The sequence below is a fragment of the Macaca nemestrina genome, chromosome 11, assembly GCF_043159975.1.
Source record: "Macaca nemestrina isolate mMacNem1 chromosome 11, mMacNem.hap1, whole genome shotgun sequence".
NCBI classification, from domain to species: domain Eukaryota; kingdom Metazoa; phylum Chordata; class Mammalia; order Primates; family Cercopithecidae; genus Macaca; species Macaca nemestrina.
The window spans coordinates 122,076,962-122,102,111 of record NC_092135.1 but is presented as its reverse complement, the minus strand read 5'-3'; the positions used below and the strand labels follow the sequence as shown (position 1 = coordinate 122,102,111).

General features: G+C 39.7%; 2 protein-coding genes across 4 annotated transcripts in view; one reads left to right on the top strand and one right to left on the bottom strand.

The window, feature by feature from the left end:
• Window positions 1–4,138, top strand: part of LOC105481318 (serpin family E member 2) — a 65,589-nt gene extending 61,451 nt beyond the window's left edge. For both annotated transcript variants that reach the window (XM_011740826.3, XM_011740825.2), the window contains exons 8-9: window positions 1,672–1,755; window positions 3,391–4,138. In XM_011740826.3, the coding sequence (XP_011739128.1) occupies window positions 1,672–1,755; window positions 3,391–3,428 (122 nt within the window). In that variant the 3' untranslated portion in view covers window positions 3,429–4,138. The remainder of the gene's footprint in view (window positions 1–1,671; window positions 1,756–3,390) is intronic.
• Window positions 4,139–10,186: 6,048 nt separating this feature from the next.
• On the bottom strand, window positions 10,187–22,291 carry LOC105481317 (mitochondrial ribosomal protein L44). 2 transcript variants are annotated; one of them, XR_986896.3, is made up of 5 exons: window positions 22,059–22,291; window positions 19,703–20,171; window positions 15,457–15,635; window positions 12,179–12,407; window positions 10,187–10,417 (listed from the first exon to the last, which is right to left on the bottom strand). XR_986896.3 is itself a non-coding variant. In XM_011740822.3 (5 exons), the coding sequence occupies exons 1-4, from the start codon at window positions 22,235–22,237 to the stop codon at window positions 12,236–12,238; spliced, it is 999 nt and encodes a 332-aa protein (XP_011739124.1). In that variant the 5' UTR covers window positions 22,238–22,291; the 3' UTR covers window positions 10,187–10,417; window positions 12,197–12,235. The 2 variants fall into 2 exon arrangements, 1 of the variants encoding a protein (XP_011739124.1); XM_011740822.3 differs by having other exon boundaries at window positions 12,197–12,407.
• Window positions 22,292–25,150: the final 2,859 nt, after the last annotated feature.

Genomic DNA, 25,150 nt, shown 5'->3' with positions numbered 1-25,150 from the left:
ATTTTGCCGAGTGTAACTATCAGGACCAGCTACATAGTTTGTGGGGTCCTGTGCAAAATGAAAATATGGAGCCCCTTGTTCAAAATGTATTTAGAGTTTCAAGATAGCAACAGCAGAGTATTAAACCCAGTGCAAGGCCCCATGTAACTGCCCAGGTCCTCCTGTCTTGGTCTGCCTGGGCTGCCATGACACAATACCATTGACTGGGTGGTTTAAACAACAGCACTCGCACTTCTGGAGACTGGGAGTTCAAGATCAAGCTGTTGGTGTTGGCAGGTTTGTTTCTCCTGAGATCTCTGGATCTCCAGAGGTTGCCCCTCCCTGTGTCCTCACATGGTCTTTTCTCCATGTGACACATCCCTGGTGTCTCTCCCGTTTCAAATAAGGACAACAGTCCTATTAGAATAGAACCCTACTTAACCTTCATTGCCTCCTCAAAGGCATTATCTCCAAATATAGTCATGTTAGGGGTTTGGGGTTTCAGCATATGAATCTGGGGGGAGACACAGTTCAGTCCATAACACCTGCTATTTAATACTTGTTTTTAATAACCCTGGGAAAAGGCCTTGCTCCAGCATAACTGCAGGTGTTTCCTTTATAACATCAAGCCCAAGTGTTCAATACTTTATGGGGTTTGAGCAAGAGGACTGAGCCATTGCAAGAGGCATGTGGTAGTAATGCCACACGCCTACCCTTCCTTGAGGCCCTGGCTCAGGCTTATTAAGTGGAAGCAAGCCTGGCAGACAAGGAATGACCAAGACCCATGAGCCTAAAGAAGTTTGCTTTCCAAGTCAGATGCCTACACCTGGTGAGTTGAACAGCAGAGGTAGTAGGTCCTGGATGAGTGGTCTACATTCCAGTGCAAAGGAAACCTAAATAGTGTGCCAAAGGAGAAGGCACAGACACGAAAGCTAAGAATTGGGCTGGGCCTTTATATACAGAAAAGATTTAGAGAAGCTAAACAGGACCAGGGGCCGGGCGCGGTGGCTCATGCCTGTAATCCCAGCACTTTGGGAGGCTGAGGCGGATGGATCACTTGAGGTCAGGAGTTCGAAACCAGCGTGACCAATATAGTGAAACCCCGTCTCTACTAAAAATACAAAAATTAGTCGGGTGTAGTGGCGCACGCCTGTAGTCCCAGCTACTCAGGAGGCTGAGGCAGGAGAATTGCTTGAACCCGGGAGGCGGAGGTTGCAGTGAGCCGAGATCGTACCACTGCACTCCAGCCTGGGTGACAGAGTGAGACTCCATCTCAAAAAAAAAAAAAGGAGCAGGGACTTTATCAGCAAAGCAGATGGTGTGAATAAAAAAATAGCTAATAATAACAATGAATATGCATTAGGTGTGTTTAGTGACAAACACTGTTCCAAGAGCTATAATATATCTTATGTCATTTAATTCTCATCAAAACTCTATGAGGAGTAAGTACGTTTATCAGAGATGGTGCTTCTGTAGAAGAGATGACACAGTAATGTAAAGGGCCTGGCCCAAGGTAGGCTTAGTAAATGGTGATCATTGAGCCTGTTGTAACATGGTCAGCCTATGGGACAAACATTAAGTGTGTCTTCAGACACCAGCCTCTGAGGGTCCATGAAGCTAGCTAACTTGCTGGCCTTATGCTTACATGGCCTCATGTAATGTGCACAACATATTTTCCTTTTCTTCCCATAGCTGCAATTCTAATTGCAAGATCATCGCCTCCCTGGTTTATAGTAGACAGACCTTTTCTGTTTTTCATCCGACATAATCCTACAGGTAAGTGACTCTCCTCTTCCATCATTCCCTCTTTGTTAGAATTTCAAAAGGTATCTTGCACTCTTCATTATATCCAACAGTGGTGCCCATAATCCATTTCCCTAATGTCAGTAGTTGCAAATGCTTCGAATATAACCACCCATGTTAAAGAGATAGGAAAACAAAGGCTGTGTTTACAGGTGTGATGGAATCTTTTACACACTGACAAGATTCTAGGTTTTGCGGATTGTTGTTTTTAACAGAGAGGCTCAGCATCCCTTAGGAACACTTTTGACATCTATTGACTTTTCCATATTTATATAAATGTGGTCGTTCAATTTTGCTAGAAGCTATATAACTTCAGCTTTTGTGTATTAGCCTGTTCTCACGCTATTATGAAGAAATACCCTAGAGTGGGTAATTTATAAGGAAAAGAGGTTTAATTGACTCACAGTTCCACATGGCTAGGGAAGCCTCAGGAAGCTTACAATTATGGTGAAAGGCACCACTTCACAGGGTGGCAGTAGAGAAAATGAGAGCCGAGCAAAGTGGGGAACCCCTTATGAAACCATCAGATCTCGTGAGAACTCACTCACTATCACGAGAACAGTATGGGAGAAACCGCTCCTATGATTCAGTTATCTCCACCTGGTCCTGCCCTTGATAAATGGGGATTATTACAATTCAAGGCAAGATTTGGGTGGGGACACAGCGCCAAACCGTGTCACTTTATAAGCCCACTCTATTGAAATACCTTGGGAACTGTTAATACAGTAGATTTTTGCTCTGGGAGTCATGGTTCAAACTTGGCTCTGGCCTTAAGCCTCATCTTTAAAATGAGGACAACAGTAGTGCTGACTGCTTATTACAATTATGAAGTATAAGTTTATCTTTGTAGAGAGGTTGGCTTCTTGTTGGTACAAGAGTAGGCACTAATATATATATTTTAGCTTTTACTATTTTATGTAATCAGTAATACAAGATAGTTCCTTATCCTCTTATCTCATTGCATCTGTGATGTTCTAATTGGCATGCTCCAGAACTGAGCCAGCCAATGAGGGAGCTTCTGGCCACATGTGGCTACTTAACATTAACTTTAAAAATTCAATTTCTGGCCAGGTGCGGTGGCTCATGCCTGTAATCCCAGCACTTTGGGAGGCCAAGGCGGGTGGATCACCTGAGGTCAGGAGTTCGAGACCAGCCTGGCCAACATGGCAAAACCCCATCTCTTAAAAATACAAAAAATTGGCTGGCCATGGTGGTGGGTGCCTGTAATCCCAGCTTGTTGGGAGGCTGAGGCAGAATTGCTTGAACCTGGGAGGCGGAAATTGCAGTGAGCCAAGATTGCGCTATTGCACTCCAGCCTGGGTGAGAGAGCAAGACTCTGTCTCAGGAAATAAAAAATAAAATTAAAATTCAATTTCTTAGTCACACTAGCCACATTTTAAGCACTCTCTGGCCACATGTGACTAGTGGCTACCATGCTGGACAACAAAGATATAGACCATCTCTACCACTGCAGAAAGTTCTAATGGGCAACACTATTGAGCAAGAGGTCAAACATGATTGTTTGTTTCTTATTTTTTATTCATCCTTGTTTCTTATTTTAAGGATTATTAATTTAGAGTCATGCATTGTTTTCTTTTAATTCTGTAGGTGCTGTGTTATTCATGGGGCAGATAAACAAACCCTGAAGAGTACACAAAAGAAACCATGCAAAGCAACGACTACTTTGCTACAAAGAAAGACTCCTTTCCTGCATCTTTCATAGTTCTGTTAAATATTTTTGTACATCGCTTCTTTTTCAAAACTAGTTCTTAGGAACAGACTCGATGCAAGCGTTTCTGTTCTGGGAGGTATTGGAGGGAAAAAACAAGCAGGATGGCTGGAACACTGTACTGAGGAATGACTAGAAAGGCTTCGAAATGTCTAAAAGATTCTTTAAACTACTGAACTGTTACCTAGGTTAACAACCCTCTTGAGTATTTGCTGTTTGTCCAGTTCAGGAATTTTTGTTTTGTTTTGTCTATATGTGCGGCTTCTCAGAAGAAATTTAATCAGTGTGACAGAAAAAAAAAAATGTTTTATGGTAGCTTTTACTTTTTATGAAAAAAATATTATTTGCCTTTTAAATTCTTTTCCCCCATCCCCCTCCAAAGTCTTGATAGCAAGCATTATTTTGGGGGTAGAAACGGTGAAATCTCTAGCCTCTTTGTGTTTTTGTTGTTGTTGTTGTTTTATATAATGCATGTATTCACTAAAATAAAGTTTAAAAAACCCATGTCTTGCTAGACAAGGTTGCTGTTGTGCAGTGTGCCTGTCACTACTGGTCTGTACTCCTTGGATTTGCATTTTTGTATTTTGTACAAAGTAAAAATAAACTGTTATGAGTAGTAAAAATAAAGCTATTTCTCTGCTATTTGAAAATACAATAGAAGAAACTGAGCCTTTTAAACATACGTCAGCGTCTTCTTATAAACCTTTGTACTTATGTAAACATCAGGAAATTCAAAGCCCGGAAACTTTTCCTATCCTTTTCCTCTAGACCTGCCAATCAAACATTTTTACCCACTTCAACATGCCTCATTTTATAGATCACTGCAACAGAGTTAACTACTACAGTAATCCTAGTTCTAATCTTAGCTACATTCACTCCAGCAATGGCTAAGAATTCTCAGCAAAGAAACGGATTTTGTAGCAAGTGCAGAATGAAGTTGCTGGGTGCCATGTATTTTGGAAATCTCAGGGAACAGGGACTGTTTCGTTTTTGGTGATTGGTGATAGGCAGGAGTTTTTCGAAATGACAGGTTTTTTGTGTTTTTTTGTTGTTTTTGTTTTTGGTTTTTTTTGAGGTAACTTTCCAAGTTGAACTCAAACATCGTAATTCTTTTTTTTTCCTTTTTCTTTTTATAGAGATGTACCTCGCCATCTTGCCCAGGCTAGTCTTGAACTCCTGACCCCAAGTGATCCACCCACCTCAGCCCCACAAAGTGCTGGGATTACAGGCATGAGCCACACTGCGTTCAGCCTACAAACATCCTAATTCTGATGTTACCATTTGCCTGCTTTTTAAAAAACGAATTTCTTACAGATTTATGTGGTCTAACCTAAATCAGAATTTAAGTTTAAAATATTTACCAAAACTTAAAAACATTTTTTCTTTTTAGCCCTTGAGTCCTACTTGCCTTTATACATTAAAACCTCACATTCGGCACTCCATCAGTTTGCCATTTGGAATTATTTGTCAAGTGGGCTGAGCTTTGCTGTTCACAATTATGTATGTGTACTTTGTTTTTTTCTGTTTTTCTTTTTTGAGACAGAGTCTTGCTCTGTCACCCAGGCTACAGTGCAGTGGCGCAATCTCGACTGGCTGCAACCTCCACTTCCCGGGTTCAAGCAATTCTCCTGCCTCAGCCTCCCCAGTAGCTGGGAGTACAGGCACGCACCACTGCCCCTGGCTAATTTTGTATTTTTAGTAGAGACAGGGTTTCACCATGTTGGCCAGACTGGTCTCAAACTCCTGACCTCAGGTATCTGCCTGCCTCGGCCTCCCAAAGTGCTGGGATAACAGGTGTGAGCTATCGTGCCCGGCTTACATTTTGATATCTTTAAGTCAATGGTCTGTAGGCCTTGTCTTACTTCAAAATGATCAAATTTATGGAAACTCCTTTCCCTGAGGGAAACTGAAATAAATTTAGACTTGGAGACTGCCACAAAAAGTACAGGCCTGTGATAGATCATTTTTGCTGTGTAGACATGTTTTTTTTTTTTTCCTTAAAACTTTTTTTGGGAAATTTAAAATTCCATTTCCATGTTGCTAATAATTGTTTTTGTTTAGAGATAGGGTCTCAGTATGTTGCCTATGTTGCCCAGGCTGGTCTCAAACCCTTGGGCCTCCCAAAGTATTGGGATTACAGGAGTGAGTCACTGCACTAGGCCCCTAATAATAATGTTATCTGCAAACATTAGCAGTGTACTTGGTGTGATAAAGAATGGTGATTTCTCATTTTGCAAAGTTCTCATTTACACCATCACTCCAAGATCTCTCAGTTGCCCAGGCTGTAATGCTGTGGTGTGATCATGGCTCACTGCAGCCTTGAACTCTTGTGCTCAAGCAGCCCTTCTGCCTCAGCCTCCCGAATAGCTAGGACTTACAGGCATGCAACGCCACACCTGGCAATTAAAAAAAAAAATTATTTTGTAGAGATGGGGGTCTTTGCTGTGTTGCCCATGCTGCTCTCAAATTTCCTGGCCTCAAGCAGTCCTCCAGCCTCAGTATATAGACATGTTTGAGCAAGTAATTTATCATATAGATTAGATGTCACACTGAGTTTGAACAAGAGACAGGCTGCAGTTTTCCTAAAGTAACAAAATGACAGACATTTGTTAAAACAGACAAACCATCAGTGTAGTCATTCTTTTGACAGGTCATGAGATGGGTACTTCCGATTCTGCCTTGGACACCGTGGAGGAAGAGAGTAGGTACTGACACAAATACACTGAAAGCTCCGATTTACTGGCCTTTGACTCTGTCCTAAAAAGGAGATACGACAGGAAATTCTGAAGCAAAAGAAAATCCCAATCATAACAGAAGTTTACAAAGAGGCCCAAGGGAATGGCCTTTGTACCGGGAGTGCTGTTTTCTGAAAATGAAAAACTGAATAATACATGAGCTTCACATGCAGGGGGAGTAAGAAAGAGCAGGAATGCAGGCGTTTCCCCTGGGCCAGCAGATGAGCAATTGCCCACTTCCTAAGAGTGATCAGTGGTGACAGCTGGGAGAGAAGTGAGAGCTGGGTAAGCTGGGAGGTGACTTCTATGTCCTCGACCTCCTGTGAACATTGAAAGACACTGTGTCATTTGCCTACTGAGAGTCTGCTTTGGGAGGCCAGAGTAGAAGACACTACTGGCTTTAGAGCCCCATTTCTCTGGGGATTCCCAAACTGTGCCTTCGACCATCTCTTAAATCTTGAAGAAAAAGAGATAGAGATGTTGTGATTTAAATGAGAAATTTGCAAAATGAGAAACAGCTGTTCTTCATCACGCCAAGTGCATCGTTAGTGTTTTCAGATAAAATTATGGTTAGGTAGCAAAATGGAAGTGAAATTTTTAATTTCTTAGTGCCATACCTCCTTCATCTAAGTTTATGATCCCATCTTGACCCTCTTTTGAATCTTGAAGATAAAAATAGAGATGGTGTGATTTAAATGAGAAATCTGCAAAATCAGAAATCACCGTTCTTCATCACACCAAGTACACTGTTAATGTTTGCAGATAAAATTATTATTAGGGGCCTGGTGCAGTGGCTCACTCCTATAATCTCAATACTTTGGGAGGCCCAAGGGTTTGAGACCAGCCTGGGCAACCTACTGAGACCCCATCTCTAAAAAAAAAAAAAAAAAATACTAGGTGGCAAAATGAAAATGAGATTTTAAATTTCTTAGTGCTATACCCCCTTCATCTGAAGTTTATAATCTCTTGCCAAAGGTCAAGAGAAGAGTGGCAGGCCTCCATGCCTATCCTTCCTAGACAAAAAACAGTAAAAAATCCCAGGACCAAGAACTGAGTCCTGGTGGTGGACGGCCAGGAACCCCGTGAACATCAGTGTCAAGTCAGTTCATCTGAAGATGGTCAGCTGATGTTTTAAAATTAGATTTGTCTTATTAACTGTGTAAGTCTATTGCTAAATGTCTCCTGGCCCTTACTGATATGTCTTCGTGTGAAAATGCTAACATCAATAGTTGATGCACAGGAAGCATCGTCAGAAAGTCAAACTCTTCCCCTCTCGGAAATATTCTTCCAATGACCTCTTTACTCACGTCTTCTGCAAAAAAGAGGATCAGAATAGAGCAAACTGAGTTCATTTGAAATTTTTAAAATTTTAAAAATAAAATAAAATAGGAACAGGGTCTTGCTATGCTGCACAGCTGGTCTCACTCCTGAGCTCAAGCAATCCTCTTACCTTGGCCTCCCAAAGTGCTGAGGTTACATGCAAATGAGCCTCTGTGCCAGGCCTTCATTTGCGATTTTAATATGCAACAGCTCAGATGAAAAGATACTCTGAATAATCAAATAATGTAGTTAGTTCTTCCTCAATTGAAGAAGGAATAAGTTAATGTTTTTAATTTTCCCAATTGTTTTTCTCCCAGAAAGTTTTCTTAAACCATTAGTCTTCTGTAGTTAGCAAACACTCATAGGCAGGCAGATAAATGAACAACAAGTAAGTATTCATGGAAAGCACAAACATCAGCAACACCAAAACATCTTTCTTTTTTCAGGAGCATGTGTGATTATGATTTTTGATTGCATAAGTTCCAGGAAAAATTGTGATTAGTTTACATGATGGGATTAGATCTAGTAATCATTGGTATTATACAGAGAGAACCATGGCTTTCAAGTAAGTGCTCTGATACCCAACCAAAGTTAAGAGCCTCTAGGTCCCAGAGGAAACGATTGAGGGGCTTTGCAAACTAAGGCTGGAGGAGATGGAACAGGGATGAACTGAGGGGGAAAAAAACAAAGTGGGCTTAGGATGGAGAACTTGGGCAGCATGCCAGCAGCTGAGCATCCTCAGGGCACACCCCTCTGCTGAGGGATGCTGTGAGCTGGCCGTCCTGATGGGAAGACTGTCTACGTCTGGCTTCAGGAACTGTCCCGATGGACACAGGATTCCCTTGCCTCCGCAGTGCATCTTCTCCTATCAACAAAAGGAAGTAGGAAGAAAGAAACAGCAAGAAGAGGCCTGCAAAAAAGTCTTTAAAAAGTTTTATCTATGGCAGCCCTGCAGTCTTCCTTCTTTTCAGTGAATAGAAAAGAGCTCAAAAATCCATACCTTCACATCAGAGGTGCACTGTTCATACATCAAATTCTTGTAACATCCAAAGGCGAGGGAAGAACAAGGTGAGCTGGCTCCTGAAGAAGTATTCATGGAATATGAGAGCCGAAAGGGGCGTTGAAAAGTCATATTTCATGGTAATCCTGTGCCATATAGACATAATCTTTCCTGTATCGGTAGAAAATAGATTCCCCATAATGGCACAAGTCACATACTAAATTGTGCAATAGGATTACAGCACCATCTTGTGGCCAAAATCAGTACAGTGCTGAACACAAAAAGCTCCCATTTGTTCCATTCTTACTTGGAGTTTAGTATTAGTTTCTAGTTTACTTTCTTGTGACCACATACAACATTTTGAGAAAAATATTCCTCATTATACATATGCATACAATGAAGAGTATGAATTTAAAAGAATAGGGGTTATGTAACTAAGTTTGTAGACATTAATGTTGCATTTTTGGCTAGGGGATGTTTTTGGTACAACTATACTTTGGGCACAGGGAACTGGAGAGTGGGAAAAGGTGGAAAAAGTCGGAATTTCAAAGTAAATGACTAATGGCTTTCTCTGGTGTGAAGCTAAATTCAAATGTCAGTGCTTCCTTCCAGTCTTATGACTGTCTTCTCAACATGGACGAGGCATTAGTCAAAAAGCTAGTCCTTCACATGGTCACTGAATGCTCTTGGTCACATGCACCATTTGACGACACCCTTGTACTCACATGTTCCTTCTGCCCACATGTCATATTTATGCAGTTAGGCTCATAGGACAAATAGCTACTCAGAGACTGGTTCCAAATTTCAAGCTATATTTGATACACAATTGAAAATGTATGTCAATTTTTCTAAATTTTCTACATTTCTACCCTATTTTAGTGGGTGCTTTTAAAAAGTGCAACTTAAGTTCAAAGAAGCCTTTACTTAGAAATATGTTGAAATTACATTCTACATGAGGCATATGGATCTCTACTTGCAAAGCAGTTTTATCAACTAGAGCTAGACTTGTCCCACATGTAAATTTGGAAGCATTCAAGTTTTAAAAGCTTGAAAACCTAAAAGGATAGTTTCCCTCCAAGATTGTAGGTTAAGGTCCTGCAAACTCCCCTGAGCAGGCGAAATTTGGGAATGCACAATCAGCACTATTTAGCGGGGCTGAAAAAGGATTACTGGGTTTGCAAATGAATTCTCTAGACTTTCTTAATGTTTACCTTAAAAAAATTAGAATCATACTACAGCTAGATTCTGCCATCTCACAGACGCTAAGTGGTCATAAGACGTCTTTTGCTTTCCAGAAAAGTTCGTCATATAATCTCCTTTCTCCTACAGTACCAATGAGATGCTTATCGAATCATGTTAACTTGTGAGTAACACACATAAATGGCATTTTACCACTGGTTTTGGTCCTCTATCCTTGTGTTTCATTACTAGGATTTGAAGTTAACTCTGAAAAAAAGGTAAAATATAGTTGACCTTTGAACAATGCAGGGATTAGGGATATTGACACCTTATGTAGCAGTAAATCTGTATATAACTTTTGACTTCCCAAAAACTTAACTCCTAATAGCCTATGGCTAACTGGAAGCCTTACTGATAATATATTAATAAACAATCAACACATTTTGTTATACGTATTATAAACTTTATTCTTACAACAAAGTAAGCTAAAAAATATAAAGGAAATCAAAGGAGGAGAAAATATATTTACGACTCATTAAGTGGACATGGATGATCAAAAAGCTCTTCATCTTTGTCTTCATGCTGAGTAGGCTGAAGAGGAGGAGGAAAAGAGGATGGTCTTGCTGTCCCAGGGTGGCAGAAACAGAAGAAAATCCGCGTATACATAGTGATCTGCAAAATTTAAACCCACGTTGTTCAAGGGTCAACTTTAACTTACTTTTAACCTACCAATTCAGTCAACTAGTTGTTTTTCAAATGTTCCCCTCCAAAAAGTCTCTGCTTTACCTTGGGGAGCTATAAACCTGTAATATAAGCTCAAGTTCCACTTTCCTAGCCAGTCTCAGGAAAGGCACTTCAAAATTCCTTTATCTTTATAAAAAAACGTCAGACCGGGCACAGTGGCTCACACCTGTAATCCCAGCACTTTGGGAGGCCGAGGTGGGCAGATCACGAGGTCAAGAGATTGAGACCATCCTGGCCAACATGGTGAAACCCCGTCTCTACTAAAATACAAAAAATTAGCTGGGCATGGTAGCATGCACCTGTAGTCCCAGCTACTCGGGAGGCTGAGGCAGGGGAATCCCTTGAACTCAGGAGGCGGAGGTTGCAGTGAGCTAAGATTGCACCACTGCACTCCAGCTTGGGCAACAGAGCCAGACTCCGTCTAAAAAATAAATAAATAAATTCATGGTAAAAGTGCTGTTGGTTTTAACATTTTACCTCTTTTCTATTTTCAACTCGTAGGTCCTGCTATTCTTGTTAACCCCCGCGAGTGACTACTGGAAGACTCAAACTAAAAATAACTGTTGCCGAAAAGTTTTTAAAAAATGATAAATCAAAAGGAATTTGCAGTTAGGGGATTATTGAACTGACCACAAAGGATTAGAACACCAAAACCTCTCTACTGAATTAAATGTGTTCCAATACTTAGAAGAGTGCTTGGTACGTACTATTATTATGACTAGAATACTAAATTGAACTGAAATCTATGCTTTATTTTCCCTTCACCATTAACATTTTAAGCTGTTTTTGAGTTTCAACTTCTTAGAAAAGGCAATTTCTGAGAAGCGTAACATTTGCCTTTTCCTGCTATTTACAATAGAAACTGAATAAGAAACATACTAGAAGTATACAGAATTTTAAACTTGGAATTTGGGGATCATGTAAATAGCTGCCTACTTATAATCTATACCATGCATTTCCCAAAGAGTTTTAACATTACTATTTCAGTTAAAATTGTATTACAGAAGCAAAGTTCATCAACCTCCTGCCATTACTGGGTATATCAAATTAAAATGCAATGTAACATGTGGAGAAAAAATGTATTGGTATTACAGCAAAAAATTCACATAAGATACATAAATTGATACCTCAAAGATAGAGGCAAATGAAATACACCTAATTATACAAATTCTATACAATTAAATCAAGAACTTTAGGAAAATTTCTTGTAAAAATATCAAGAAAAGATTTGATCTGGTTGGGCACAGTAGCTCACGCCTGTAATCCCAGCACTTTGGGAGGCCAAGGTAGGCAGATCACCTGAGGTCAGGAGTTCAAGACCAGCCTGATCAACATGGAGAAACCCCATCGCTACCAAAAATACAAAAATTAGCCGGGTATGGTGGCATATGCCTGTAATTCCAGCTACTAGGGAGGCTGGGGCACAAGAATTGCTTGAACCTGTGAGGTGGAGGTTGCAGTGAGCCAAGATCGCACCACTGCAGTCCAGCCTGGGTGACAGAGTAAGACTCTATCTCAAGAAAAAAAAAAAAAAGATTTGATCAAACCAAGATTTTAGAAAAACAAAATCAAAAACACTGTGACTTGATTAACATTTATTTAATTTTGGGAACACAGTAAAAAAGAAGAACAAACCAAAAAAAAACCACCTATTTCTTCACAATTTTGAAAATGTCTGGCTTGAAACACCTTTGACATTTATCTCACTTTCAGTCTCAAGTTTCAGGCTGCCACATTCATGGCTGGCTAGCTGGCAGTGATGCTCTTCTCTGCTCTCAAGGTTTCTTTGGGCTTGGAATAGTTCCAAGGCCGTCTATTCTCTGTGAATCCATAAAGTTTTCTAAGGGCCACTCGAGCAGCCTCTTCTTCTGCAACCAATACTGTTTCCCCAGGTCCTTCTGCAATCAACTTTTTATCACTAGAAAGAGAACAAATAGTAGTCTTAAATTACATGGAATATCATAAGACAATACACAAAGCAGTTATAAAGCAATTATGCCATCTACATCTTATTTCAATAACACACATTAGAAGTAACACAATAGCTTTGATAGATCATCTTTTGGATTTTAACTAGATTTGTTGCAAGTTCATTACATATGGTAATTAGACAAAGATACACTCATGTTTCATTAGAAATATATACAACTCTATCAAGTCAAAAAAGCATCTATGTTTTCAATTGTTGATGAGAGAATTGGAAGAATATGTAAATAAATATCTCCTTACAAAACCCTGAAACTAGTAAAAATATTATCAGGAATTATGACTATTTTTATTTTTAATGTGTGACATAACTTGGGAAAAGATTCTGTTGAAAAAATTATGCCTTTTGAGTTTGTCATCTAAACTTTAACACAAATGAGAAACCAGTTCTATACTTCAAATTAAGAACTTTAGGCCAGGCGTGATGGCTCACACTTTTTTTTTTTTTTTTTTTTTTTTTGAGAAAGAGTCTCGCTCTGTCGTCCAGGCTGGAGTGCAGTGGTGCGATCTCAGCTCACTGCAAGCTCTGCCTCCCAGGTTCACGCCATTCTCCCACCTTAGCCTCCCAAGTAGCTAGGACTACAGGTGCCCGCCACCACACCAGGCTAGCTTTTTGTATTTTTAGTAGAGACGGGCATTTCACCGTGTTAGCCAGGATGGTCTCCATCTCCTGACCTTGCGATCCGCCCGCCTTGGCCACCCCATGGCTCACACCTTTAACACCAACACTTTGGGAGACCAAAGCAGGAGGATTGCTTGAGCCCAGGAGTTCGAGATCAGACTGCACAACATAGTGAGACCTCCAAAAAAAAAAAAAAAAAAAATGAAATGAAATAAAAAAAAAGAGCTTCAAAACAGGCTCAGATTTTAAAATTATTTTATATATTTCTAACCCAGTCTAATTTATTTCCAAGTGAGGTAACACTCAATGTTGGCTATGAGTATTCTATTGATAAATCTAAGGTAGGTAGTCCTCTGCTTTACTGGTATTTCTATATCATAATGATTTATCTTCTTAAAAAATGTGAAATGTTCCTTCAAGGGAGCAGAGAATGTAGAATGTGCACATCAAATAACTATAATCCTTTTTGTTTTGCTACTTCTGAAATATATTTAACTACTTCCTGGAAATTTTCTGACCTAAAATTTCATCTGTGCCATTAAAAGAAGCATCTCCAGAAAGTTTCATGCAAAGCAACTGCATTTACTAAATCGGATTCGATATAAACTGATTTGAAAGTGAAGACTGAAGCCAAATTAAAGAAAAACTAGTGAAGCTACACAAAGAACAACAATAAATTTGCTAAAAAACATCTGTTATGATAATAATTGGAAATGAAAAAAATGTTATATAAGTTAAACTTTATAATAATAAACACAAATTTGCACAAATCTTGAGAAACAGAAAAAGTCATCTTAAAGTGAATAACAAGCATAGAATTTTGTTTTTAGTCTAACGTTGCTGGTTTTATCATTGATCATGTTTTAAAGTCATTATGTAAAATCTACAAAAACACAACTACCCAACAGTAATCACTGTAGTGATACGGCAAATGACTTCTTACATTTTTTTTTTAGATAAAAGATCATTCTCTAAAATATCCCAATCTCATTAAAAATTCTTTTAAAGTGTTGCCTGTAATAGCTGTACTATATATTACATCATGTACATGTATCATTTCCCTCTTGTGGAATATCAAATTTATTTCTAATTGTTTTTCAGTTCAACAACTATTTACTGACCACCACGTCCCAGCAACTGTTCAAGGTATGGAGCATAAAGAGGTAAACAACAAATGTCTTTGTTCACAAAATTTGTCTGCAAATTTAAGGCAAACAACCAAAAGTTGAAATACCAAAATCAAAGAACATAAAAAATTTTAAGATGCTTGGCATTTCGTCAAAATTATTCACAGAAATATGGTACATTGTTTTCCTATCAGCAGTGTATAAACTGATGATAAAAGATATGTTTAAAAGGTTTGCCAAACAGACAAGTAACAAAGAGTAGCTCACTGTTTTTGCATTTCAATAAATAAAACTTTTTACAACACTATCCATTTTCCCCACGTGGTAACTTCTATTTCTTTTATACTTATAAAGTCTTTTTGTGATACAAGGATTAGAAAAATATTTACCTAAATCTTAATCTAGCTATTTTAAATATTCACTATTTACATTTAACACTTTAATCTTAACATCTGAGATTAATTTGGGGCAGGTCAACTTTTTACTAACAAAACTAAAAAGCTCTCTGGCCGGGCGCAGTGGCTCAAGCCTGTAATCCCAGCACTTTGGGAGGCCGAGACGGGCGGATCACGAGGTCAGGAGATCGAGACCATCTTGGCTACCACGGTGAAACCCCGTCTCTCCTAAAAAAATACAAAAAACTAGCCGGGCGAGGTGGCGGGTGCCTGTAGTCCCAGCTACTTGGGAGGCTGAGGCAGAAGAATGGCGTGAACCCGAGAGGAGGAGCTTGCAGTGAGCTGAGATCCGGCCACTGCACTCCACCCTGGGTGACAGAGCGAGACTCCGTCTCAAAAAAAAAAAAAAAACTAAAAAGCTCTCAACATGGGTTGATTTATACATTTTGATGGATAACTAAGGCCCTTCCTTTCCAGATCTAGGCTCAGTTGAAGCTACTGACAAGAATGGATTATGGTTAAATCTGTAACATAAGTCAACATTTGTACTTTTACACAGAAAAATTTAAGATAACATACTGAAAGTCTACAGCAAATATTATTGGCTGACAAAAGCCACTATTAGCAAAACTCAGATTCTTCCCCTAAGCATAACTGGCAGGAAGGGAAGTAGTAAATAATAACATGGGGAAGAGATTTTTTTTTAAATCTTTTAATGCAATTAGAAGTTACGTTACAGAATTTGAAGAGGTTATGTTAACATTCCTTATGGAATGTGAAGAGTCTGTTTTTAGGATTTCCTCAAAGTTATAAAGTTATGATTAAAATTTCACTAACCAGTATAAGCCAACAAAATACAAAGGCAAAGCTGTGGTGCCACCAGACTGCCTTGTAAGTCTTGATTCAGGGGCTGAAATATTCCTTTTCTTCAGTTCTTCTACCAATAGCCCCATGGGATCTATTATCTTCCACATCTCAAAGAGCTCTTTTCCAGTCATTTGAGTAATTAAGAAGTCCTACATATAAAAATACAATTTAAACATTTTAATTAGTAGAAAGAACAATAGGACCACAATTCAAAATATATTCTTTACACTTTTTAAATTAGAGAAGCCACAGAGTACATTTTTAACAGAAATTTAAAACTTAATGGGAAATGAAAGACAAAAATGTACTATTCTTTTTCATTCCCCCAGTTTTTACACACATTTTATTACAAAAATCATAGTTGGATTAAAAAAACCTGAAAGCCCAAGAAACCTATTTCAAGTACTATGATCTACCAAAATTCCACAGAAGGTAGAATCCTGTAATTTTTTTTTTTTTCTTTTTTGAGACAGGGCTTCACTCTGTTGCCTAGGCTAGAGTGCAGAGGTGTGATCACAAGTACACTGAAACCTCGGACTACTGGGCTCAAGCAATCCTCCCAGCTCGGCCTCTTTAGCAGCTGAGACTATAGGTGCACACCACCATACCCGGCTAGTTTTTAAATTTTTTGTAGAGACGAGGTCTCCATAAGTTGCCCAGGTTGGTCTCAACTCCTAGCCTGAAAGGATCCTCCTGCCTTGGCTTCTCAAAGTACTGGAATTATAGGCATTAGTCACCACACCCTGCCCTATCTTATAATTCAGAATTATATTCCTACTAGTAAAAAAAAAAATATTTAAAGAATTGAGTTAACAAATAAAAAGTAGTAACTTCTTACAGAAACTCATGTAAAATGGCACTCAGAGCCTCTAGATAACAATATTTCCTCCATTAATAATGTTTTTAAAAACTTGGCCGGGCAAGGTGGCTCACACCTGTAATCCCAGGACTTTGGGGGACCGAGGCAGGCAGATCACTTGAGGCCAGGAGTTTGAGACTAGCCTGGCCAACATGGTGAAACCCTGTCACTACTAAAAATACAAAAATTAGACAGGCGTGATGGTGCACGCCTGTAAACCCAGCTAGAAGGGAGACTGAGGTGCAAGAATCACTTGAACCTGGGAGGTGCAGGTGGCAGTCAGCCAAGATCATGCTACCACAGCACTCCAGCCTGGGCAACACGGCAAGACTCTGTCTCTAAAAATAATAATAAATAATTTTTTAAAAATCGCTTAATAATTTCACATAAACTTTTAAAACTATAACATACTAATAATTATTTATATGACTAAGATAACTGAGAAATTATGAACATTCAAAGCAGAATTGATTGTGCCAGTAAAAAGCATTACGCTGTATAGAAACTATGGAAGCAAACATTAATTTACAGCAATTTACATATTCCAATTAACCTGTATTAACAAACATTAGTAATACGATAACAGGATGGATGGATGGATGGAGGCAGGAGGGAAGAAATTTAAAAAGACCCCTTAGTTCATGAAATGAAGTCAATTCATTACAACACTCCTCCAAGCACCAGAACACTTTCAGCTTCATTAATAAAAAATATTAGGCCAGGCATGGTGGCTGATACCTATAATCCCAGCACTCTGGGAGGCCGAGGTGGGAGGATCAATCACTTGAGATCAGGAGTTCAAGACCAGCCTGAACACCATAATGAGATCGTGTTTCTACAAAAAAAAAATTTAGCTGGACGTAGTGGCGCATGCCTGTGGTCCCAGCTACTAGGCAAGCTGACATAGGAGGATGGCTTGAGCCCAAGAAGTCGAGGCTGCAGTGTGCTGTGATTGTGCCACTGCACTGCAGCCTGGACAACAGTGTGAGACACTGTCTCAAAAAAAAAAATGTATAAATCCATTCTCAGTAGGGGATTTTGAAATGTTTTAATGTACAGAAGTAGATATGCCTTATGGGATATGTATGTATATGCACATATATAAAAATCACTGAACTGCTATCTGTCATATAGAATAACCAAGTGTAAGGTAAGGAAACACAACTCTTTCCCACCATCGAAGATATTAGTAGGAATATAGAAAGAAAGCTCAATTTTTCTTAAGTGATTACCTTCTATTTTTTGCTATTTGCTCCTGGTCTTACTAATTTATTATTAGAACTTTCTAGTAGGGTGTAAGTTGAATACTCCAATCTCACCTCCCCAGAATAGGGAAGGGGTATGAAGAAATGATGTTTCTAAAATGGGCATTTGATCATTAAAAACCTCCCACTTAGAACAACTCCAGCTGTCACTATACAAGATCATCAAAATACATACTCCGTAGCATGGCTAAGAGTGCTGTTCTCATTTCCAGATGCAGAGATATCACCTGGAGAGCTACTTAAAATACAGATTCCAGCTGGGGGCGGTGGCTCACGCCTGTAATCCCAGCACTTTGGGAGGCCGAGGTGGGTGGATCACGAGGTCAGGAGATCGAGACCATCCTGGCTAACACAGTGAAACCCTGTCTCTACTAAAAATAGAAAAAATTAGCCAGGCATGGTGGCGGGTGCCTGTAGTCCCAGCTACTTGGGAGGCTGAGGCAGGAGAATTGTGTGAACCCGGGAGGCGGAGCTTGCAGTGAGATGAGATCGCATCACTGCACTCCAGCCTATGCAACAAAGCAGACTCTGTCTCAAAAAAAAAAAAAAAAAAGATTCCTAGGTCCTACTCCCAGAGATTATGTACTCTGAGGGGGTGCCTGAGAATCTGCATTTCTATCAAGTTCTCCAGTGACGCTGATACTGACGCCCAAACCACTTTCTGAGTAACACTGTTGGCTCTTCTGTACACTGGCTCTTGAAGGTCCAGACTCATCTTTGATCACTTCTCCAAATGCAATATGATTCAGTCACAAAAAATTAACTGTAGTTCCCAAGCACACACGCACCCTTGACATTGTCTTCCCAAAACATCTTTTTTACGGGCACAAATCGCTTCTATAAAACCTTTCCTACCCTTACTAAAGTTGGTTGTTGCCTGAACTCTGAATTCACTCTGCGCCTTAACACCTCTAGGAAAGCACTTCCACACTGCATTCCATCTAACTAATGAGTTGTGAGTAGGATCAAATCCTATTTAGATTGTGGCTCCAGAGCTCAGCAGAGTGCCTGGCCCATAGTAAGGCACTCAACATTAAGTGGATGAACAAATGAAACAGGACAATCCAAACCTGTCAATTCTACTATGAGAGACATCAAAGCTCAACTTATAAACAGATATTTGAATTATCTATGTTTCGTAAGATCTTTACTTGGAACTGTTAAGAGGCATTAAAATATGGTAAATATTTCCAACATAGTTTCATGACTACCTTGTAGAATTTCAAAATGGTGACCAAAAATTATTTAAACTCCACAGAGGTTATAGTAAAGAGAATGGAAATCAAAGAGGACTTTGTCAGAATTTCTATAGAAAAAACTAACTGGGGGGAGAAAGATAGGTCTTACCTATGAACAAAGTCTGAAGTGTCAGTAAATACAGATATTCTCTTAACAAAATTATCAAACTTGGTATCAAAACTAAATGAACAGATTCCAATAGCATGTGATGCTGGTTTAAGGACTGAATGTCAGTCAGATAGATGCTTGAATCAAAACTGTCTTTCTGACTTAAAGAGATTGTGTGGACTCTCTATTATCAAAAAGTGAACAAAATCTCATGTTTTCATCCAATGGCAGAGGATAAAACTTCTCCCAGTTAATAAATTACAAACGGATAGTGAGAGTCAAGTTGTACCAATTAAGAAACCGAATTAGCTAAGTCACTAGCTAACAAAGAGTTAGGCATTAGAGGGACTTGAAATCCAAGATTTATCACTTGGAAGAGCAGACAGCAGCTGGTACTGAAGCACAGGCCTCTGCATACTGTCCTTTGACTTCATTCATTCACCAAACATCTACTGAGTATCTCTCATGCAGGCAGTATCCTTGGCCCTAAGGATGTAAACTTAAAGATGACATGGCTTGTGGTCCTTCAGAAATCACAACCCACAATTTAATATTCACTTTTTATGATATCCATAATAAGAGACAACTGGAATAATTACAGCCCTTCCATAAAAAAGTTTTAGGTTTTTCTCAGTTTTTCTTGGGACAAACATTCACTTCCAAGGTGATGTATCAAAGAAGCGAATTACAAAAGAAAATTTTCCCTTCTGTCTTTCTCAAGCATGTCCAATTAATAATTACGTACCCTGATAAAAAGTGCAGTCCTCTCGGGTCCACTGCTCTGTAACAGGGCTCCAATAACTGCAAAGAACGTTTGCTGTAATACAGTCGGGGGCACTGGGAATTCCTCACTCAGTGTTAACTGCTCCACAGCCAAGTTTCTAGCCACGTGACACATGACTTCCTCACCAGTGAGAAAGTCAACAAGATTTCTGATGCCTTCAGTGGGCAAGTCTGGGAACTCGTCTTCAAGAAACTGTGTGAGGCAAGTCTGTGAAAAAGATGTCCCTTGTTCAGATAGTTCCTGATTACTTTTAAGATTCAGAAGTACAGCTTCTTTCTCTATCCCAAGTTGCTGGCGCTTGGCCTCCTCACTTTTAATATAGCAGCTATTAACAAATGCAGTTTTGAGAAGATCTAAGGAAAAGTTTTCCTGTAACCGATGTCCAAAAGCTTGTATTTCTGCATGGTAATCCCAGTTCGGCTTCTCGGAACTGAAAATGCAAAGATAGTAAGAGATGGTAAAGAGAACAACCTCTTACTGTAATATAAAAATTTTTCACTGTGTTGTAATGTTATTAATTATAGAAAGGAAATGAAAGAAGGTTATATTTCTTTTTAATGCCAGGCTGATATTCTAAATGTTAAGACTGAAGTCAGATAAATACTGGAAGTCCCTTGCTATATTCTACATATATGATCGGATTAATTTTCCCGTTGATCCAATTGTCACATGAAATTGGTTCTTCAACATAAAAGACTAAGCCATGAGCCTAACTTTTAGGTTCCTTATTTCTGCTCTAATCATGAAACTATGTTTTATACCTAAGTATGAAACATAAATGATAATTTCACAGATTCAAGCCATAAACACTAGGTATGTTATATTTATGGTCATCCCTCAATATCTGTGGGGAATTGGTTCCGAGGACTCTCCTGAATACTGAAATTCATGGATGCTCCAGTCTCCCATATAAATGTTGTAGTACAGGCACACTTCATTTCACTGTACTTTGGTCTATTGTGCTTCACAGATTTATTGCATTTTATTTTTACAAATTGAAGGTTTGTAGCAATTCTGCATGTGCTCACTTTGTGTCTGTGTTAGCATTTTTTTGCAATGAAGTATTTTAAATTAAGGTACATACATTGCTTTTTAGACAATACTACTGCATACTTAATAAACTACAGAATAGTATAAACATAACTTAGGTATGCACTGGGAAATTTAAAAAGTCACGTGACTCGTTTTATTTCCGTGGTCTAGAACCAACCCTACAATATGTATGAGGTATACCTGTATTTGCATATAACCTATGCACATCCTCCTGTATACTTTGAGTCATCTCTGGATTACTTACACGTAACACAATATAAAACCCCTTTAAGAAACAAAGGGAAGCAAAGTATAAAAAGCTGGGTTGAAAGTCATAAGATATACATATAATATATACACTTATATAATCTGTACAAACCGTAAAGTTTCTTCCAACTTTGAGAGCCTAAAATACTTAACCTTATAATAAACAAGGGAATGGGAATTAAGAAGCGATTTTATTTTTTGCCATAAACTTATCTGTTAGAAGACCGTTCCTACTGGTAGGAGTACAAAGTGGATCAACATTTTTTGGAGGGCAACGTTACAGTACTAATAGCATTCAAAATTACATGCTACGTACGCATCCCCAAAGGTGAAATAAAGATACACGCTGTTACATAGGTTTTAATGGCAATAATATGGAGCTCATAAGCCCATAAATAGAGCCATAAAAAAGAGTGAGGTACATCTCTTTGTAATGCCATGACAACATGTCAAAGACACATTATTAAAGAGAAAAAGATGAAGGAATTTAAATTATGTAAAGTATGATCTGATTTGAAGCCATAAAAACCTGTCTCTCTGCCAAACCTGTTACCAGAACAACATTAATTTGGGCAAAAATCGAAAGCTAACTTTTTTTCCTTTTTCTCTAGAGAGTAGACTTCAGGTTGTAGATTAATTTTTTTTTTCTCCTTAATTTACAATGCTGTGGACTGCTTTCTTCTCGCTTATCGGAATTCTCGGGTATTACAAATGGGGGCTACAACACCCAAGTCCACATAAGGAAGACCCTCCGGCCAGCCCCATTTCTCCCAATTTCCAGTAGACAAAATCCTAAATGGTAGTTTCAAAACGTCGGGAGCAGCCTGAAGCTCTACCACCCGCGGCACAAATCCATTTTCTTTGCCTCAGGCCACGCGCCCACAGCTCACGGGTGTCTCTAGCGCAAACTTCCTAAAGCTTAATCCTGGGGCGCATCAGCCGCAGGCACACCACCACGGGAGGAAGACCCCGTGTCTGCGACCGCCACCCTGACACACCTTCCCGAGGTGTCTCCTACCGGCGCACGGGCGGCGGCGGGCACCGCAGAAGGCGCAGCCGCTCTAACTCCTTCTGGAAGCGGAAGGCGGCGCGGAATCCCTTCTTCACTCCCCGAACCGGAGGGACCAGCTTGGGGACGACTGGAGCAAGGAGGCAGCGAGGCCCCTGCTGCAGCACTCTTACCAGCCCGGACGCCATTGCACGGGAGAGAGCGATGGAGGACGGAACGAAAGTAGTCGGGCCAGTGTCCCCGTAACACACTTCCCCCGGAACCCGGGACGCGGAGAGAGGACAGGGACGGAGACCGCCCCCAGGGCGGGGCGACTGAGAGAGGGCGGGGGCGGAGACAGCCCCGGGGGCGGGGCGACTGAGAGAGGGCGGGGGCGGAGACAGCCCCGGGGCGGGGTGACGGCGGCCGCCTTGGTGCTGCGCGTGCGTTGGTTCTCTCCTCCATTGGCGTTACTTTCCAATGATCCGGGTTTGAGGGCGTTTGCGTCCAAAAGTTTCTGGGAGAGGTTGTTTCACCCTGTCAGTTATTCTCTTGTTCCTTCTTCTCTCGTTACAGCAAAACAAACAAAAATCTCTTTCACGTTCAAGTTAAGGAAACATTTAAATCCTCAAAAACGAAAACATTTTTATTTATATTTAGTGTTCCAGACCATCAGTACTGCCATTATTGAGCAAGTATTTACCGAGCTTCTATTTTTGACCCAGCACGTCTCCAAAAGCCTTAGTTTTGGAAACCCTAGACTCAGAAATGTTGGCTTATCCAAAATTAACATTTTTCTTTAAAAGCAATCTAATAGTACATTTTTTTTTTTTTCTTTTTTTTTGAGAGGGAGTCTCGCTCTGTCGCCCAGGCTAGAGTGCAGTGGCCGGATCTCAGCTCACTGCAAGCTCCGCCTCCCGGGTTTACGCCATTCTCCTGCCTCAGCCTCCAGAGTAGCTGGGACTACAGGCGCCCGCCACCTCGCCCGGCTATATTTTTCTATCTTTTAGTAGGGACGGGGTTTCACCGTGTTAGCCAGGATGGTCTCGATCTCCTGACCTCGTGATCCGCCAGTCTCGGCCTCCCAAAGTGCTGGGATTACAGGCTTGAGCCACCACGCCCGGCCCAATAGTACATATTTTTAAACATCCGGAAAATGGAAAAAATCATAAAACGGTAACGGTAGAATTAGTTTCTTCCTTCTTTAACACTCTGTAACAGTGTAATTCTATTGCTTTCCTATCAAACTGTTAATACAGTACAATTTTTAAAAGAACATATTAAGTCACAAAGGGAGGCTTGTTTGAATTCCCCGTTTTGAGTTGCCTGCTGAACATCTAGACTCTCAAAGGGGCAATGCTTTCTGAGATCTATGTTTTAAAGGCATCTGTGTCCCCAGCAGTCACCCAGATTGAACTCCTGTGTCTTTGATTGTTCTTTCCACAAACCCCCTCTTCGGTCCAGTTACCACCAAGTGGTTTTTCAATTTATTTCCACTGCAGGTACCTGGTGGCTCTCCTCACCTCTTTCCGTGGTTACTGTAATTGGCCTGGTACCAGCTCCCTTCCCCAGATACAGCTCACCTACATTCATCTCTCTGAAACACAAACCACAAAGCATGTGATGACTTAGCTGGAGAACCTTCAGTGCCAGGATCATACAACTCAGTTTAGGTTTCTCAGCTTGACCATTTCCAAAGGGAGAACCTAAATGGTTCATCTCAGCTTATAAAAGGGTTCCCTTTGGGAAGAGAGAGAGCAAAAGAGGGCCTGAGCACACACGGTTGAAGGAAATTCTCCAAGAAGGGGTGAAAGGAGGTCACAGTTGACCTTGTTATAATGTATGTAAAGTATTGAAAATTCATGGAACATCAATCCAATAAATGGATTAGGAGAAAAGGCAGGGAACTGTCATTTCCGTAGAGTTTCATTTATTAGGAAAAATAATCTAAAGTCCGTTGTAGCACAATCATGTTAAGTTAAAATGAGGTGTTTCCGTGTTGAGAATTTCTCAGTCATACAACAATGAAAGCATCATTTGCAGATTAAAAAATGTAGGTCCTCAAAAGATTTACTAATGCCCTTCATGGAGCTCAGGAATTAGCCAGTTTTTAAAAATTTGCTCATACATTTGTTAATTTATTCAATAAACACATAATAGGAGGAGCACTTGGTTCTAGGACCCAGGCTCAGAAAACTTCAAGGAAGAAAAAGGCTAATGTGTTTTTTGGCCCTCAAAAACCTGATTTTTCCTTTAACCTGCTGGTAGCCCTAATTTGATTAAAGCTCACAGATGTCAACAACTTTCGAGTTTTCACTGGGTAAGCGTCAGGTGCAAGGGTGGGGAAAAGTCTCACTTAGGAAGAGGAGGTAAGGCGATTGAGGGTTCACTTTAACCCTTGGGGAACACTTCAACCTTTTGTGTTTTGATGCCAGGGATATTGCTTATATATTCCTTCAGTGATGGTGAGGGCAGCTGGAATACAGGGCACAGAAAGATGGATAACAAAGTTAGTGAATTCTGCTATAGCACCTTCCTGGACAATGAAGCAATTCTGAACCCCTGAGATTACTTGCCACTACTTCATAGATTAGCTAAGGAATAACTACCAAATAGTGGCCTTTAATCCAACTCATAAGGAAAATTACAGACAGAAATAATTACCATAGGATGAAAATTACTATAGTTAAAACTGTTCATACAAAATTGGAGTTACTGATAAATATCGATATAGAATCAGTCTTCACCAAAGTTACATCTGTTCAACCTAGCTTTGGAAAATTTGACTTGATGGAAATTTTGACTTGATAGATCTAAAAGCCACAACAGAAAACTCACGATAGTAAAACTGATTAGCAAAAAGCCCTAGTAAACCTGAGCAACAAACAACATCTTAGGAAACAAATGTGGAAAAAAATTCAAGAAAATACATTAAGTAAGCAATATAAATATGAAAATACAATTAGAAATAGGATACTTGAGCTGTATAGAAAATTGATCAAGACATTTAATTGGTTTCATGGAGCTTATTCCAGAAAACATTTTCTCAAAAAAAAAATGCATCAATATTAATATAACTCTGTTAATTCAGAATTATGGAAGCAAAAACTTTTTTGGTGTGT

What these genes read in the sequence shown, in the direction of transcription:
- LOC105481317 (XM_011740822.3), bottom strand. Translation starts at nt 22,237, where the DNA reads ATGGCGTCCGGGCTGGTAAGAGTGCTGCAGCAGGGGCCTCGCTGCCTC. An exon ending in CCGCCGCCGCCCGTGCGCCG is followed by an intron (nt 20,172 to 22,058) that starts GTAGGAGACACC and finishes TTGCATTTTCAG; the next exon opens with TTCCGAGAAGCCGAACTGGG. An exon ending in GGACTGCACTTTTTATCAGG is followed by an intron (nt 15,636 to 19,702) that starts GTACGTAATTAT and finishes TTTTATATGTAG; the next exon opens with GACTTCTTAATTACTCAAAT.